Source organism: Hypanus sabinus, chromosome 3 (assembly GCF_030144855.1).
Source record: "Hypanus sabinus isolate sHypSab1 chromosome 3, sHypSab1.hap1, whole genome shotgun sequence".
NCBI lineage: Eukaryota > Metazoa > Chordata > Chondrichthyes > Myliobatiformes > Dasyatidae > Hypanus > Hypanus sabinus.
The window spans coordinates 133,392,703-133,412,247 of record NC_082708.1 but is presented as its reverse complement, the minus strand read 5'-3'; the positions used below and the strand labels follow the sequence as shown (position 1 = coordinate 133,412,247).

General features: G+C 40.7%; 1 protein-coding gene across 1 annotated transcript in view; it reads right to left on the bottom strand.

Moving 5' to 3' along the window:
* ugl (ureidoglycolate lyase) overlaps nucleotides 1–19,545 on the bottom strand; it is a 62,670-nt gene that overhangs the window by 4,537 nt on the left and 38,588 nt on the right. The window contains exons 9-14 of the mRNA XM_059965185.1: nucleotides 19,375–19,531; nucleotides 16,545–16,743; nucleotides 15,233–15,311; nucleotides 13,989–14,081; nucleotides 13,080–13,152; nucleotides 3,130–3,197 (exon numbers count right to left, since the gene is read on the bottom strand). Of these exons, the coding sequence (XP_059821168.1) occupies nucleotides 3,130–3,197; nucleotides 13,080–13,152; nucleotides 13,989–14,081; nucleotides 15,233–15,311; nucleotides 16,545–16,743; nucleotides 19,375–19,531 (669 nt within the window). The remainder of the gene's footprint in view (nucleotides 1–3,129; nucleotides 3,198–13,079; nucleotides 13,153–13,988; nucleotides 14,082–15,232; nucleotides 15,312–16,544; nucleotides 16,744–19,374; nucleotides 19,532–19,545) is intronic.

Below are 19,545 nucleotides of genomic sequence, written 5' to 3'. Positions count from 1 at the left end.
GGGATTTGTTTAAATTATAATTGACAATGTGCATTTGCATTTTTAAATTTTAAAGAATTCCTGATGGAAAATACAGTGGTATGCAAAAGTTTGGGCACCCCTGGTCAAAATTTCTCTTACTGTGAGTAGTTAAGTGAGTAGAAGATGTCAGCTGAAGTAATTATTTTTGTAAATGATTCTGAATCTTTATAGTGTTAATGCCTTTCAAAGCATGTCTTCCAGTTACTGGTTTCTGGCTCATCATGCTATCCTGTCAGAGGCCCATCAATGTGTCTCCAATCTGAAAAGGAAATTAATAAATGCTAACAGGAAGTAATGTATTCGAATACAGGCATAGAGTGGGGTAATAGGACTGATTGGATCATTTTCGTTCTGTAATTTGACATGAATAACCTGTTATAATCCTCCTCTCAACTCTGTTTACATTAATTAATCTTCCACCTCCCCTTCAGAACACAACCAGAGTCAGAAGTAACACTTTTTGTATCTACAGGGGTATGCCCAAGTTTAGGCACCCTGGTCAAAATTTGTTACTGTGAATAGTTAAGTGAGTAGAAGTTGAACTGATCTCTAAAAGTCATAAAGCTAAAGATGAGACATTCTTTTCAACATTTTGAGCAAGATTAGTGTATTATTTTTGTTTTGTATAATTTTAGAGCGAAGAAAAGGAAAGGAGCATCATTCAAAAGTTTGGGCACCCCAAGAGATTTGAGCTCTCAGGTAACTTTTACCAAGGTCTCAGACCTTAATTGGCTTGTTTAGACTATGGCTTGTCACAGTCATCATTAGGAAAGGCCAAGTGATGCAAATTTCAAAGCTTTATAAATACCCTGACTCCTCAAACCTTGTCCCAACAATCAGTAGCCATGGGCTCCTCTAAGCAGCTGCCTAGCACTCTGAAAATTAAAATAAATGATGCCCACAAAGAAGGAGAAGGTGAGAAGAAGATAGGAAAACATTTTCAGGTAGCCGTTTCCTCAGTTCATAATGTAATTTAGAAATGGCAATTAACAGGAACGGCAGAGGTGAAGTTAAGGTCTGGAAGACCAAGAAAACTGAGTGAATTGCTTGCTAGAAAGGCAAATCAAAACCCCCGTTTGACTGCAAAAGACCTTCAGGAAGATTTAGCAGACTCTGGAGTGGTGGTGCACTGTTCTACTGTGCAGCGACATCTGCACAAATATGACCTTCATGCAAGAGTCGTCAGAAGAAAACCTTTCCTACGTCCTCACCACAAAATTCAATGCCAGAAGTTTGCAAAGGAACATCTAAACAAGCCTGATGCATTTTGGAAACAAGTCCTGTGGACTGATTAAGTTAAAATAAACTTTTTGGCCGCAATGAGCAAAGGTATGCTTGGAGGAAAAAAAGTGCAGAATTTCATGAAAAGAACACCTCTCCAACTGCTTTGGGCTTGTGTTGCAACCAATGGCACAGGGAACATTTCACTGGTAGAGGGAAAAATGAATTCAATTAAATACCAGCAAATTCTGGAAGCAAACATCACACTGTCTGTAAAAAAAAAAAAAATCTGAAGATGAAAAGAGGATGGCTTCTTCAACACACCTCAAAATCCACAATGGATTACCTCAAGAGGCACTAGCTGAAGGTTTTGCCAAGGCCCTCACAGTCCCCCAACCAAAAATATGTGGATAGACCTCAAAAGAGCAGTGCATGCAAGAGGGCCCAAGAATCTCACAGAACTAGAAGCCTTCTGCAAGGAAAAATGGGCGAAAATACTGCAAACAAGAATTGAAAGACTCTTAGCTGGCTACAGGAAGTGTTTACAAGCTGTGATACTTGCCAAAGGGGGTGTTCCTAAGTACTGACCATGCAGGGTGTCCAAACTTTTGCTTTGGGCCCTTTTCCTTATTTGTTATTTTGAAACTGTAGAAGACGGAAATAAAAAAGTAATCTTGCTTAAAATATTAAAGAAATGTGTCATCTTTAACTTTATGCCTTTTGGAAATCAGGTTATCTTTTACTCACTTAGCTAATGTATATTCTGGCGTATAAGCTGACCCCTTTTCTACAGATTTTTGATTTAACCAGAAAAGATCACAAGATCTCACATGCCGTTACTCAGCTTTGCCGGATCCGGAACCTGGAAATTTTGTGAATCAGTACCTGCTAAGAAAACAGGCCTATACGTTGTAAGGCATTATAGGCGAATTCTTAATAAATAAATCAGGGAAAGAAATTTTGGATTAGGTTTCCAATGGAAAAGAATCCTCTGAAATGTAACTCCCATGAAACCATTTAGTGCTCATTGTAATCTCATTAAAACATACATGGGGTGGTGGGATCAGTACTTGTTATTTTGAAACTGTAAAAGATGGGGGGGGGAGTAATCTTGCTTAAAATATTAAAGAAATGTCATCTTTAACTTTATGCCTTTTGGAAATCAGGTCATCCTTTACTCACTTAGCTATTCACAGTAACAAATTTTGACCAGGGTGCCCAAACCTTTGCATGCCACTCTGTATATTCAGTAGTAGCTGGAGGCACTCCAGTTTCCAGGAAGAGCCAGCATGCATCCTCTGATTTCCATAGGCAGTTCTGTTCAATACTGTGTACCAGAAAGGTGTTCAAAGTACAAAAAAAAAACATTTAAAATTAACAGGAAAAGCCTTTTTCTGACAGGTCCACAATGAATGCAGAAGCTCTGTTGGTAAATCTTCACTGCATTGTATTTGTTCTTGCTACCCCTTCATTCCCCACTACTGACTCTTTCTGAGGCCTGATTACATAAGTTTTGAAAGAACAATATTCTGAATGTATTGATATTTCTGTTCTCTGATGGCAGTAAATATAGTGGATAAAATAAGATCTGGAGAATTGAACCAGTTCTTAAATGTGAAAACATAATATAAAATCTGCCTTGAATGGGTATTGACAATCAGAAAGAAAAACCTTAACCTTTACCTATTACGACAGTGTAGATAGAGGTAACCCGTTTATATATTGATCCATAGAGAACTTAACCAAATACTACGGAAATTGCGAAGTATTTCATGTAATAGAATAGCAATTATTTTGAGAAATCAAACAGCAAGACACCTAATTTTATATTTTAAATGTAATAAGTTTTCTGTAACATTAAAAGGAAAGATTGTGATTAATTTCTACCTGTGATCGTGAAATCTCAGCAGTAGCTGAATCTTCCACTTGTCCCCGAAAGTGAAAATGACCTTGACCTACAGATAACAATGAAGGTCCTGTGACTCACTTCAAATAAAGTGAAAAGAATCAATATAAACTTTTCACTATCTATAGTGTGGGTTGAAAATAAGACAGTAACTTGCTGATTTACAAATACACAAATGAGACTTTCAAACAAATCTCTTTGATTTAGTTTTTGTTTTGCTATAATGAATATTGTGTTTCTCTCCATACCAAAGAAGAGCCTTATATCAAAATACTCATACATTTTGTCTTGGACTTTTGATGTATTAAATCTTGCATAACAAAACATTTTGCAAGAACACATGCTTTTTGGAGAAATGGCTTTTATCAGTTTTCCTAAATTCAATTAGTCCCAATATTATTTGTCAGTTTGTGTTGCAATAGTTTTCATGGAACAGCACTAGCAGTCTTTCCAATGACGTGTGTAGGCAGCCATCAATCCCAGGGGATCGGGGTTTGCGCCTCTGTGGACTTTCCTCTCCAGAGTGCAAGCATGGGTGGGAAGATTTGAAGAACTAGCTGTTGCCTATGCAACCGGTTCCCTCTCTCCATGTCATTGATGTAGTCCAAGGGAAGGGCAAGCAACGATACAGCATGGCACCATTGTTGTTGTAGAGGTTGCCAGAGTGAAGTTGAAAACAACATCAAACCCGGCTCTGGATTTCTTCCTTGGGGTTTCCTCCTAAAGCCTTTTCCATGGGTGGGTATGGCCACAAGGCAGTGGAGGTTTAAAATCAGTTTTCTTTCTCCTCTGCGTGCTGCCATCCAAGGCCTGAGTTTTGAGGTGCCAGTGGTCCACCTTTGTAAGGAGAAATAGTTCTGCCACATGTGAAGGCCAAGTGGGACTTGGTTGTCAGAAGCTGTGACTACAATGACTTAGTGGTTTATACCAACTTATCTCTTGGTTTACAAATCAAAAGTACATCAGTATCAATAGCCAAGTTGTTCAGTTAATGAGGAGAGGTTTATGTAATTGATTGATATCAAAAAGTGATTTATAAACAAAAGAAAATCTGCAGCTGCTGGAAATCTCACTCACTCACACACCTGGAAGAACTCAGCAGGCCAGGCAGCATCTATGGAAAAAAGGCATAGTGGATGTTTCGGGTCGAAACCCTTCATCAGGACTGGAGAAAAAAAACTGAGAAGTAGATTTGAAAGGTGGGGGCAGGAGGGAGAGAAACATCAGGCGATAGATGAAATTTGGAGGGGGAGGGATGAAGCAAAGAGCTGGGATGTTGATTGCTGAAAGAGACAAGTCCATAAAAGAAAGAAAAGTGGGGTGGGAGAGGAGCACCGGGGGAAGTGATGGGCAAGCAAGGAGATGACATGAGAGAAGGAAAAAGGGATAGGCAATGGTGAAAAGGAAGTGGGGGAGAGGTGTTACTGGAAGTTTGAGAAATTGACGTTCATGCCATCAGGTTGGAGGCTACACCAACAGAATATAAGGTTTTGTTCCTCCAACCCAAGTGTGGCCTTATCATGACAGTGGAGGAGGCCATGGATAGACATATTGGAACAGGAATGGGAAATGGAATTAAAATGGGTGGCCACTGGGAAATCCTGCTTATTCTGACGATGAGCGTAGATGCTCAGTGAAGCAGTCTCCCAGTTCACGTCAGGTCTCACTGATATACAAGAGGCCACATTGAATACAGTATATGACCTCAACAGATTCACAGGTAAAATGTCACCTCACATGGAAGGATTGGTTGACGCCCTAAATAGTAACGAGGGAGGACGTGTAGGAGTAGGTGTAGCACTTGTTCTGCTTACAAGGATAAATGCTAGGAGGGAGATCAGTGGGGAGGGATGAATGGAGAAGGGAATCACGTAGGGAGTGATCCCTGCAGAAAGTAGACGGGAGCAAAAGAAGTGTTTGGTGGTGGGATCCAGTTGGAGGTAGCAGAAGTTTTGGAGAATTATGTGCAGCATACAGGGGCTGGTGGGATGGGAGGTGAGGACCCTGGTAGGGTGGCAGAAGGATGGGGTAACAGCAAAAATGCATGAAATGGAAGAGATGTGGCTGAGGATAATGTTGATGGTGGAGGAAAGGAAGCCCCTTTCTTTGAAAAAGGAGGACATGAAAAGTCTCATCCTGAGAGCAGATGAGGCTGAAACTGAGGAATTGAGAGAAGGTGATGGAGTTTTTACAAGTAGCAGGGTGGGATGAGGTATAATCCAGGTAGCTGTCAGAATCTGTTGGTTTATAATAGACAGTGGTGGTGAAGCTGTCTCTGGTGATAGAGACAGTGAGACAAAGGAAGGGAAGTATCGGAAATGGACCAGGTGAATTTGAGGGCTGGGTGGAAATTGGAGGCAAAGTTGATGAAGTCGACGAGTTCAGCATAGGTGCAGGAAGCAGCACCAATGCAATCATCGATCGATGTAGCTTAGGAAAAGTGTGAGTCGGTCACCAGTGTAGCCTTGGAACATAGACAGTTCCACGTAGCCGACAAACAGGGTGGCATAGTTGGGACCCATGCGAGCGCCCATGACTACCCCCATCATTTGCAGGAAATGGAAGGAGCCAAAGGAGAAATTATTTAGAATGAGGACAAGTTCCACTAGGCAAAGGAGAGTGGTGGAGGGGAATGAGTTGGGTCTGGTGTCCAGCAAGAAATGGAGAGCTTTGAGGCCTTCCTGGTGGGTGATGGAGGTATATAGGGAATGAACGTTCATAGTAAAAATAAGATGATGGGGCCAGGGAATCTTTGAAAAGATTGACAGCATGTGAGGTGTCACAGATGTATGTAGGAAGGGACTGAACCAGCGGGGATAAAACAGAGTCGAGGTATGCAGGTATATTTTCAGTGGGGCAGGAACAAGCTGAAACAATGGGTCTACCTGGACAGGTAAGTTTATGGATTTTGGGTAGGAGGTAGAAACAGGAGTTGTGGGAACTATAAGGTTGGTAGCAGTGGATGGGAGATCCCCAGAGTCAATAAGGCTGGTGATGGTGTAGGAGACAATGGCTTGGTGTTCCTTAGTGAGGTCCTGTTCGAGGGGCAAACAAGAGGAAGTGTCTGAGAGTCGGCACTGGGCCTCAGCTGTGTGGAAGTCAATACGCCAGACTTATGGTATTATAGTGATTTATGGTAATTTTACTGATTTGTACCATGGGTGAGAGGAAGTTTAAATAGGAATCCCTTCAAGGCAAATTGACAATCCTTCCTGAGGCTTGCATTGTCCTATAACAAAGACATCAAGACTGGCTAGTATTTGGAGGTCCAGAATGAAGAGTTGGGGTGGGAAGAAGAGGTAAAAAGAGAAAGATGCAAGAGGAATCATTTGCAATTTTTTTTTTTAAAAACTCAGATTATTTGAGCAGAATTAGTCTATCTGTTTTAAATGAATGCCCCTCTATCCCCCATGAAAATGGGGGACACCTCCCTCTCCCTTGCCAGGGAGAGAGAGAACCTGTGGTTTGTCGAATTATGGATGAAATGCGAAGCCTTTGAGGTAACTTTGGTCTGTGTCTTTGCTTTGCCCGCACTTGGGCTCGGTGATGGTACCGATGCACGTTCTTTTTTGCTGGTGGGGGGGGGGGAATTGTTGCTCACTGCCGCTTATGCGCGAGGGGGGAACTGGGGAGGGACTTTGGGGTTCTCATGTTTAACCATCGTTCATTCTTTTGGGCACTTCTCAGTTTTCATGGGTGTGTGTGAAGAAAAAGCATTTCAGGATGTATATTGTATACATTTCTCTGACATTAAATTTGATCTTTGAACCTGTCCTGAGGCTGTGCTCTCTTGTCCTACACTCCCTCCACCTTGGGAAACATCCTTTCCACATCTACTCTGTCCAGGCCTTTCAAAATTCAAAAGGTTTCAATGAGATTCCCCCCCCCCATCCTAAATTCCAGTGAGTGCAGACCCAGAACCATCAAACATTCCTCATATGAGGAGGACTCCTTCATTCCTGGAATCATCCTTGTTAACCTCCTCCCCAATGCCACATCTTTTCCTAGATGAGAAGCCCAAAACTGCTCACAATAGTCAAGGTGAGGCCTCACCAGTGCCTTATAAAGCCTCAGCATCAAATCCCTGTTCTTGTATTCTAGACCTCTAACATTGCATTTGCCTTCCTTACCACTGACTCTACCTGCAAGTTAACCAAAGGAACAATCCAAGTTCCTTTGTAACTCAGATTTCTGGATTTTCTCCCCATTTAGAAAATAGTCTGCACATTTATTTCTACTACCTAAGTGCATGACCATGTATTTTCCAACATTGTATTTCATTTGCCACTTTCTTACCCATTCTCCTAATCTAAGTCCTTCTGCAGCCTACCCGTTTCCTCAATACTAACTGCCCCTCCACCAATCTTCATATCATTTGCAAACTTGGCAACAAACCCATCTATTGCATCATCTAAATCACTGAGATACAACACATAAAGAAGCAGTTCCAACACTGACCCCTGCAGAACACCACTAGTCACCGGCAGCCAATCAGAAAAGGATCGTTTTATTCCCACTCGCTGCCTCCTCCCAATCAGTCAATGCTCTAACCATGCCAGTAACTTTCCTGAAATACCACGGGCTCTTAACTTGGTAAGCAGCCTCATGTGTGGCACTTTGTCAAGGGCCTTCTTAAAGTCTAAATATACAATATCCACTACATCCCCTTTATCTATCCTACTTGTAATTGCCTCAAAGAATTTCAACAGGTTTGTCAGACAAGATTTTTCCTCAAGGAAACCATGCTGACTTTGTACTATCTTGTCCTGTGTCACCAAATACTCCATAACCTCATTCTTAACAATTGACTCCAACATCTTCCCAACCACTGAGGTCTGCTAACTGGTTTATGATTTTCTTCCTGCTGCCTTCCTCCTTTCTTAAAGAGTGGAGTAACATTTGCAATTTTCAGGGCACTTGTGTGTGTGCGTGCCCTTAACCCCTAGTGGAGACATTGGGGCGCCGTCATGACAAGCTTTTTGCACCGATCTTTTTTGGTGATTGCTCAGCATACGGCATGTCTTGGGCTGGCGGAGCCCATCCCTCTCCAGGTTTTTGGAGCTGGCTGGATTTGAAATTGGGAGCTCCAGAACCTGGTGCTGATGCCATGCCACCAGCCGCACTATGCCAGTTCAATGATTTTTGAAAGATCATCACTAATTCCTCCACAATCCCTACCGCTACCTCTCAGAACCCTAGGATTCAGTTCATCTGGTCCGGGTGACTTACGTACCCTTGGGTCTTTCCACTTTTTGAGCACCTTCACCTTTGAATTGAATTGACTTTATTTCTTACATCCTTCACATACATGAGTATAAATTTTTACATTACGTCTCTGGATGTGCAATATGCAAATTAATGTAATAGTAACTGCACTTCTCTTCCTTCATACCCTTCAACATCTGGCACACTGCTAGTGTCTCCCACAGTAAATAATGATGCAAAATACTCATTTAATTCATCTGCCATCTCCTTGTGTTCGTTATTATTTCTCCTGCCTCATTTCTAGCAGTCCTATATCCACTCTCATCTCTTATTTTTTACATACTTGATAAAGTTTTTACTATCCACTTTGATATTGTTGGTTGGCTTGCTTTCATATTTCATCTTTTCCCTCCTAATGATTATTTTAGTTGCTCTCTCTAGGTTTTTAAAAGTTTTCCAATCTTCTATCTTTCTACTAATCTTTGCTTTGTTGTATGCTCTCTCTTTTGCTTTTACATTAGCTTTGACTTCCCTTGTCAGCTTTGGTTGTATTATTTTGTCATTTGAGTATTTCTTTATTTTTGGAATACACCTATCCTTCCTTATTTTTCCCAGAAACTCTCAGCATTATTGTTTTGCTGTCTTCCCTGTGAGCATCACCTTCCAATTTACTTTGGCCAACTCCTCTCTCCTACCACTGTAATTTTCTTTACTCCACTGTGTCAGACTTTATTTTCACCCTAACAAATTTCAAGTTGAACTCAAATCATATTGTGATCACTATCTCCCAAGGGTTCTTTTACCTTAAGCTTCCTAATCATCTTTGGTTCATTACATAACACCCAATCCAGTAAAGCCCACCCTAGTATGCTCAATGACAAACTGCTTGCAGAAGCTATCTTGTAGGCATTCAACAAATTCACTCCCTTGAGATCCATTACCAACCTGATTTTCCCCTATTGACTTGCATGTTAAAATCTCACATGACTATCATAATATTGCCTTTTTGACACACCTATTCTATCTCCTGTTGTAATCTGTGGTCCACATTCCAGCTACTGTTGGGAGGTCTGTATATAACTACCATCAGGGTCTCTTTAACCCTTGCAGTTTCTCAACTCAACTCACAAGGATTCAACATCTTCTAATTCGAAGTCACATCTTTCTACTGATTTGATGCCATTCATTACCAGCAGAGCCACACCACCCCCTCTGCCTACCTTGCTTACCCCTTCTATACAACATGTAACCTTGGACCTTCAGCTCCCAAATACAACCATCCTTCAGCCATGATTCAGTGATGACCACAACATCATACCTGACCATCTGTAATAGTGCTACAAGATCATCCTCCTTAGTTCTTACACTCTGGGCTTTAATTACTGTATTCACTACCTTTTTTGATTCTGCAAAGTTTGAACATGGCAAGTTTGGCTGCAGGAAACTGATATCTGTGCATATGTCTGTGTCTGTCACTTTAAAACATTGAAACAATGAAGCATTATGGCTGTTGGTAGTGTGAATAAAAACAGAAAATTCTGGGAATTTTCTGCAAATCATTCAGCATCTATGCAAAGGGAAATACACTACATATTTCAGAGTGATAGCTTTTTAATCAGAGCTCAACTGCACTCTCATCCCAAGTATTTGTCTCATCCCAACTCCCAAGTTGCAGCTAGTCCAGTACAGAAGTTATCTGCCACGTAAGTCACAGACGCTACTTTTCCCAATTCTACTTTCTCCTGCACCCAGCGCAGATTCCAGGGCACACTATCTGATATCATAGTCCGGGGATAAATTATCACTACTAATCAGGAAATTTGTTCAATACGATATTATAGAACCTGGTCCCTTTAAAACTTTCTCTTAAATGAGTCCCATAAAGATCTGTAACAGGTACTCTGCTAACCTGGATGATGATATAATGGGGACACAAGAAATTGCAGATGCTGGGATCTGGACAGACAGTGTGCTGGAAAAAGTGGAGCTACACCTGTTTGGGGGGGGCGGGGGTTGCTGGAAATGTCAACATTTCAAGTCAAAACCCTGTATCAGGACTCTGATGCAGGATGTCAATCCAAAACAATGACAATTCCTCTCCCTTTTCAGATTCTGCTTGACCCACAGAAGTCCTCTGCCAGACTGTTTGATGCTGGAAATGTAATGATGTGTTTCATGATGTCATATCTCCAGTTACTGGGTTAATAATACCCTTCCCATGAAAGTTACCAATTCATTTGTGCAGCACAGTTATGCGTGACTGATTGCTGGTCATGCCTTTGTAATATTTGCTAGTTAGAATATTGACTCATGGCATAGAGTTGGACTAGAAACATAAGACACCTCATCACATCTCTGTTTAATGGGTTAACAGACCATTTCCAATCACTAGAATGAGAACTGATATACTCAGAACAATCAATCTATTTAGCAGGGAGATGTCATTGTCTAACCAGACTGTTTCTGGACCTAACTACAGCCACATCTTTCTCTCATTTAAGATTCAAGTGGTGAGCTTGTTTAATAAGCTTGGGAATAATGCACAAGGTGCAAAATCAGTTCATCCCCCAGAGAAGGAAGGATTCAAAGGGGGGAAAGGGGCCTCAGTGGTTGACAAAGGAAGTCAGAGACTGCATAGCATTAAAAAAAAGGAAATATGACAGAGCTAAGGTGAGTGGGAGGACAGATGATTGGGAAGTTTTTAAGGAACAACAGAACTTAACTAAAAAGACAATACGGGGAGAAAAAAAAGAGGTATGAACGCAAGCTAGCCAGGAATATAAAGGAAGATAGCAAAAGCTTTTTTAGGTATGTGAAGAGAAAGAAGATAGTTAAGAACAATGTTGGGCCCTTGAAGAATGAATTGGGTGAAATTATTATGGGAAACAGAGAAATGGCAGAAGAATTTAATGAGTACTTTAGATCTGTTTTCACTAAGAAAGACACAAGCAATCTCCCAGATGTATGGATGGGCCAAGGACATAGGGTAGGAAATGAAACAGATTGACATTCGGAAGGAAACGGTGATGAGAAGACTGGTGGGATTGAAGGCTGACAAATACCCAGGTCCAGATGGTCTGCACCCTACGGTACTAAAGGAGGTGGCCCTGGAAATTGCGGATGCATTGGTAATCATTTTCCAATGTTCCTTAGATTCAGGATCAGTTCCTGAGGATTGGAGAATAGCTAATGTTTTCCTACTTTTTAAGAAAGAAGGGAGGGAGAAAACAGAGAACTATCATCCTGTCAGCCTAACATCAGTAGTGGGGAAAATGCTAGAGTCCATTAGTAAAGATGAAATAGTGGCATATCTAGATAGCAGTGATAGGATTGGGCCAAGCCAGCATGGATTTAGCAAGGGTAAATCATGCTTGACTAATCTGATGGAGTTTTTCGAGGATGTAACCAGGAAGTTAGATGGGGGAGATCCAGTGGATGTAGTGTACCTCAATTTTCAGAAGGCATTTGATAAGGTCCCACATAGAAGACTGGTGGGTAAAATCAAAGCTCAGGGCATCGGGGGGAAGGCATTGACATGGATAGAAAACTGGTTGGCAGATAGAAAGCAAAGGGTAGCGGTGAATGGGTGTTTCTCGGAATGGCAGGTGGTGACTAGTGGGGTGTCACTGGGCTCGGTATTGGGACCACAGCTATTTACCATTTACATTAACGATTTGGATGAAGGCATCGAAAATAACATCAGCAAATTTGCTGATGATACTAAGCTGGGTGGCAGTGTGACGTGATGAGGATGTTGGGAGAATTCAGGGTGACTTGGATGGGCTGGGTGAGTGGGCAGATACTTGGCAGATGGTGTTTAATGTGAATAATTGTGAGGTTATCCACTTTGGGAGTAAGAACAGGAAGGCAGATTATTATCTGAACGGTGTAGAGTTAGGTAACGGAGAAATACAAAGAGATCTAAGAGTCCTTGTTCATCAGTCACTGAAGGTGAATGAGCAAGTGCAGCAGGCAGTGAAGAATGCTAATGGAATGTTGACCTTTATTACAAAGGGAATTGAGTACAAGAGCAAGGAAATCCTTTTGCATTTGTACTGTTCCCTGGTGAGACCACACCTGGAGTATTGTGTACAGTTTTGGTCTCCAGGGTTAAGGAAGGACATCCTGGCTGTAGAGGAAGTGCAGCGTAGATTCACGAGGTTAATTCCTGGGATGTCTGGACTGTCTTACGCAGAGAGGTTAGAGAGACTGGGCTTGTACACGCTGGAATTAAGGAGATTGAGAGGGGATCTGATTGAAACATATAAGGTTATTAAGGGATTGGACAAGATAGAGGCAGGAAATATGTTCCAGAAGCTGGGAGAGTCCAGTACCAGAGGGCATGGTTTGAGAATAAGGGGTTGGTCATTTAGGACAGAGTTAAGGAAAAACTTCTCCCAGAGAGTTGTGGGTGTCTGAAATGCACTGCCTCGGAAGGTAGTGGAGGCCAATTCTCTGGATGCTTTCAAGAAGGAGCTAGATAGGTATCTTATGGATAGGGGAATCAAGGGATATGGGGACAAGGCAGGAACCGGGTATTGATAGGAATGATCTCAGAATGGCGGTGCAGGCTCGAAGGGCCGAATGGTCTACTTCTGCACCTATTGTCTATTGTCTATAAAGCCAATGTTGTTCTAAATGTTTAGTTACAAGTAAATAACCATTCAATATATAAATTTCTGTATCAAAACTGAGCACTAATGTTCTTTTGAAAATTTATCCATACCTCTTAGCCATGCTTCTATGAAGAGAATTCCAACACCAATGTTGTACTTTAATCCATTCAAGGTTACTCCACCCTACATATTGAAAATATAAGAATAAATTCAGCAAGTGAGTTCACAGTTGAAATTGAAAACTTATTTTATATTTCAATGACAGTGTCAAATTAGAAAACAACTACAGTAAAGCCTACTCTATCACGTATGCAATCCATCTTAATCTCAAATCCAGAAGGGCATTCTTTCTGCGTTAGGCACTCTTGTGACTGTGTTGGCCAAGAATGGTGATATAATCATATTTGTGCAAAAAACAATGGGCATACGAAAGTGCATTTCCTCACAAGAATCTGTTTGCGATCATCAAAATAAAGTGAGAAGCTGTATTTATGATTATACACTAGCTCTGTAATGGAAGTTTATGAATTTAAAGCCTTAACTCTAGACCTAAATATGCAATCAGTTAATGCCGAAGGAACACTTCACTATCCAAGGGAAATATTTAACGAATATTCTATCTGCCCAATTCCCCGATCTAAAAATTTAAATATTTCACTGCAACAATTAAACTTTCATGAGAAATGAATTCCATAGTAATTACACTCTAAAAGGAATCTTTCAGTCATAGTGTCTGGCTTGGACTTTTCAGGATTATCCACTAGCTCATGTTAAAAGCTAAAAAATTGAAAAAACTTGCATTCACAGATCAGTGTCTTTTGTAAGATGTTATGCAAATAGTACAACTACAAGTATATACCATTTACTCACATAACTTACTTTAATTGCAACAGAAAATATGATGAAAATTTCCACCTAAAAGTGCCCATAGACTCTGCTCAGTTAGCTTTCAGTGATGTACCATTTATTGGGTAAACAGAGTGTTGCTATTGGGTAAACAGAGTGTTGCAAACACTTACAGAAGGCACAGTGAGCAGATCACTTGGAGTCACATTCACATCTTCTCTCAGGATATGTAGCTGGTTGGGTCCATTTGTATGCTTTAGGAATAACTGAGATTGAACAGACCAACACAAGCAATGTCAATGGACTGAATCAAGAAATTCCAGTGAAAATTGTCCATTTTCTATAAAGAATAGCAGCCAGCAAAGAAAAACTATGAGCAGGCAAAGTATTGAATTGCCCGATCTTCAAGGGCCAGATCTACTGGGATAACCTGGTTGAACTGCAGCATGGTACCTATTGTTCACTAATAGCTATCATCATAGTCTTTGACTAAGTGTGGCATTATGTGGACAGTTTAATGAAAGTAACTTCTGATGGTAAGGAGCTTGTTAATAATACACAGGTTCAATGAGGGGAAACACATACTCAACAGAATTTCTGAACTATGTAACTTGGAAACTAATAGTGAAAAGAATTATTGCATCTGCACTGTGCAATACTTGGCTCAAGGATGTACCGTGGCATTTCACGGATAGTCTCAAAGTATAATGTACAAATAAGATGGTCAATTTACACACAGTAACATTTCACCAACAAGATGTTGACCAGAAAACATTTTGTAGAGTTAAATATTCACCAAGAAATCAGTCAGAAATTCCCTGCTCTTTGGAAAGAAACATGCACCTTCTGGCGTTTAAAGGGACAGCTGTCCAAAAATAAAACACATTGGTCTGAACCACTGAGAGCACTTTCCTCACTAAAAGGATCTTTAATGACTTCTTAAGCTGGTAAGTTACTGCTGGTAGAATTCTGAAATGGAGTGTCTGTTGCAATCCGGGGGTGGAATTTAACCCACAAAAGCCTAAAGTTTCATTGCTTACCCAAATTAATATTTTAATTTTGTGTAGTAATCCCACAACTCTAACTAAGAATGAAGTTTATTTATTTATTTAGTGAAGGAATGGGGAGTTGATCCTTCCAACCCTTCGAGCCTCGTCTCACCGGCAACCCCACAATGCCAGTTAACCCTAACCTAATCATGGGACAATTTACAACGGTCAATTAACCTACTCACAATGACATTGGACTGTGGGAGGAAACCAGAGGCCCAGGGAAAATGCACACAGTCCATGGGGAATTGAACTCCGAACTCCGGAATGCTCTGAGCTCTAAAAACGTTGTACCACTGTGATGCCCATATGGGTTGGTTATTCACAATGAAGGTTGTGCAACATATCAAAGATACATTTCAGGATACCTTTGTCATTGGTTCAACCAGGTCCAGATCAAACACCATGAATCCATCAACTCCAGCATTGATTTCAAGTAGTTTCAAACTAAAGTATTAATAAAGCACTGTCAGATTCTACATGCACAATCTAATTAAGAGTATACTTGTAGACTTTATAAACTTTACGAACTAAATACAAAAATCCATAAAATAGAAGGCATATAGAATAACCAGGAGAAATATTTAAGCTGACAAAGAATGAATAATGAATGAAGACTTAGTTATCAATATGACTATTCAGCAGAAGGTGAAAAGATGTGGGACTGACACAAATACTAAGAAATTGGATTTCATTGTGTGTGATGTACTAGAGTAGCAATTAACAATGTATTACAGTGCCAACAATCACTGATTAGGTTCAATTCCTGCCAGTGTCTGCAAGGAGTTTGTATGTTCTCCCCATGACATGAGTTTCCTTTGCATGCTCCTGTTTCCTCCCACATTCTAAGAGATGTGTGATTAGCGTTAGGTTTAGTGTAGGCATGCTGTGTTGGGCCATCCCCAGCACAATCCTCGGACTGTGTTGGTCATTGATGCATATGACGCATTTCACTCTATGTTTCAATATTTTGATGTTCATGTGACAAATAAAGCTAATCTTTATCTTAATCTGCTATAACTTCATCGGGTCCACCACAAGGATTGCAAAATTCAACAAAAATAACATTGAGGTGGTCTACAACTGGAAGGGTTTCAAATAGATGTTGCAGTGCAGCAATCACAGAACAACATCATTTATTGAAGGCATGTTCCCTCCAGCAGCCAGTCAGCAACCATTCTGCCATGGAGCAGAGGAGCTACAGGAAAGAAAGAGGGAGATAGCTTCAAGATTTACCCAAAGTCCTGGTCACAGACATCCAGCAAGTTGGCCAGAGTCTACATTTGAAGAGCTGAAGACAGCTGGGTTAAGAAGCCCAGACTATAGAGCAAGGCCAAAAGAAACTGAATGATTTTATAGGAAATATCAAGGTGCATTGCCTATCAGTCTGCACAGCTTAGTACTTCTGTTAGGTATCGAATTTTCATCTTATCTACTTGCAGGCTGGCCCCTTCACATCACTGGGTTGTGCTGTGCTGGTTGTTAGCACAAATGACACATTTCACTGTATGTTTCAATGTGTGAATAATAAATTAATCTAAATCTGAATTTAAAATGGAATTTAATGAGAGTTACTTCAAAAATAAAGTGGTTTTGAAGGAAGACATTCTAAAAATATATTGCATTTTGAAAATGAGCCTCCCATTACTGTTTATTAATTTTAAATGCAGCTGCACGTACCGAGTAACATTTGCCAAGATTCTCTGGTATTCTGGGCTTTCCTTATCCCGAGGCAGTAACTGAGCTGCCATTCCTCCGGTGGCCAAAGCACCTCGCTTGTGACAGGTCTTTACTAGAAGATCCATGTAGCTCTTCAAAAACATTTTCTCCATATTCACATACTTACTGCGATCTGGTAAGAGGAATTCCCGCCGATGTCCTGAAAAATAAGTGTGTGAAATAAGCTAACAATGTGCATCTATTTACTTAAGTTTCAAATTGTTTGGATCAAGTCATTTGGCATCATCTCAAAGCTAGGAGCTAGTCATAGGCAGTACCGGTGACAGGGTAGCATAGCAGTTAGCACAACAGTTTACAGAGTCAGCTGTCTGTAAGGAGTTTGTACATTCTCATCATGAATGCATGGGTTTCGTCTGAGTGCTCCCATTTACTCCCATATTTCAAAGACATACAATACTGGTTATGATTTTGGGCATGCTATGTTGGTGCTAGAAGCATGGCAATACTTGCAGGCTACCTCTGAAACCCACCTCAATAGATGCAGATCATTGATGCAAATCAATGCATTTCACTGTATGTTTCAATGTGTATGTGACAACTAAAGCTAATCTTTCATTAGGCAGCTCAGCTTGAATTATATAATGCTGTACCTACAATGGTACCAATGCTGGAGGGCTGTCAGAGGTTACAACTGGACATTGATAGGATGCAAAACTGGGCTGAGAAGTGGCAGATGGAGTTCAACCCAGATTTTGGTAGGTCAAGTATGATGGCAGAATATAGTATTAATGGTAAGACTCTTGGCAGTGTGGAGGATCAGAGGGATCTTGGAGTCCATAGTCCATAGGACACTCAAAGCTGCTACGCAGGTTGACTCTGTGGTTAAGAAGGCGTACAGTGCATTGAACTTCATCAATCGTGGGATTGAGTTTAAGAGCCAAGAGGTAATGTTGCAGCTATATAGGACCCTGGCCAGACCCCACTTGGAGTACTGTGCTCATTTCTGGTCGCCTCACTATAGGAAGGATATGGAAACCATAGAAAGGGTGCAGAGGAGATTTACAAGGATGTTGCCTGGATTGGGGAGCATGCCTTATGAGAATAGGTTGAGTGAACTCGGCCTTTTCTCCTTGGAGCGATAGAGGATGAGAGGTGACTTGATAGAGGTATACAAGATAATGAAATGCATTGATCATGTGGATAGTCAGAGGCTTTTCCCCAGGGCTGAAATGGTTAACATGAGAGGACACAGTTTTAAGGTGCTTGGAAGTAGGTACAGAAGAGATGTCAGAGGCAAGTTTTTTTTATGCAGAGACTGATGAGTGTGTGGAATGGGCTGCCGGCAACTGTAGTGGAGGCAAAAATGACAGGGTCTTTTAAGAATTTCCTGGACGGGTACATGGAGCTTAGAAGAATAGAGGGCTATGGGTAAAGCCTAGGTAGCTCTAAGGTAGGGACATGTTCGGCACAGCTTTGTGGGCTGGAGGGCCTGTTTTTCTATGTTTTCTATGTTTCTATGTACCCTTAGCTTTCATAGCGGTCGGCCAGACATGGTACCAGTTCTAAAATCTGGCAAGATCATTTTTGGTAAATGCAAAAGTAGAAAACAGTGCATATGTGAGTGTAACAAATCATATAACATGTACATGTCTGGTAACTTTGCTGTTTGCTGCAGCATTGTAGACTCCAGCTACAGTAAAAGCATAGCTGTCCAGCACTTCATTAACAAGCACTTTCTAATAGCCAGCTCGCAGAATGAGTACATGCTCCACCTGGGCCAAAATCAGTGCACTTAAGAGGAAGAACTTTGGTCAGAATTTGGGATATGCTGCAGGAGCTCTCCAGCTTTAACTGGATTGGCACTGTGAGAGTGCCCAGCTGATATCAGGGCAGGAAGCAGGAGCACAATGCCAACACGGGGTAGCACTGAGGGAGCACCCCGTGCTCCTTGCTTATATCTTTCTTTCTGCCTGCTGGAAAATGCTGAGTAGTGTAAATGGCTTCCTCTGTTAAATTACTCATTAAATTCTAGAGGTTATTATATACATGAAGGGGTCAATCATATAGTTAAGTAGAAAAATAAATACAGGAAAATTAAGGTTACTGTATACTTACAGTATGAATGACAATAGATGTTCTTATTAACTAATTCTTATAAGACGTCCAATGAAAAAAACACCTGATAAAACTATACCACCAATTTAGTTGATAGAACTAGTTCAGGTGGGTGCCTTAACTCAACTCTTCTGTTAAATGGAGATGTTTTGAATTAGCAAAAATTAGGTGAATTATAAGGAGAATCCAGGAGGACTCCAACAAACAAATATAACCATAGACGAGAGGGGTCACAGGAGTGTAGCTTTGATAAGAAACAGGACCAGACTAATCAATGCTGGTACTTCTGCTCTATATAAGAATCCTACAACCTTCCCCATCCCATTTTCTCATATCTCTCCTTCCCTTTACCCCTCATAAAGATTTTCTTTTGCCAAAGTTGCACCAAAATCGGCTCAAGTTCCATTTTCAAACTGCCCCATGTACAGAATTTTCTGCTGAATTCCATTTTGGATTTATTATGGTGATTTTATAATTACAATGCCCATTTTAGTCTTTGAAATGTTGCTAAGTTTGCTTTATTAATAATATTCCCAATATTCTGTCCTTTTTGTTAACCCTGCCCCTTTCAAATGCATTTGTGAATTCCACTAAAGATAAAGAAAATTTAAAAAGAATTTGCATTTGTGCAGCTTCAAAGCTATCGTATGTAACTGATTAACACAACACTAAATCTCAGTAATGTAATTCAATGAGTTGAGTTATACTTGCTTACCCATTTTGTTTACAAATGAGGCTGAATAATCCCAGATGCCACAGTTCAGTCCAGCAGAATGGTCTCGCAGCTCATAAAGGATTTCTTCCATCTCAAATGCAGCTAAAATGTTTTCTATTAAGACTGTGGCTTTGATGGAACCAATTGGTAAACCCAACTGAAAAAGGTAAT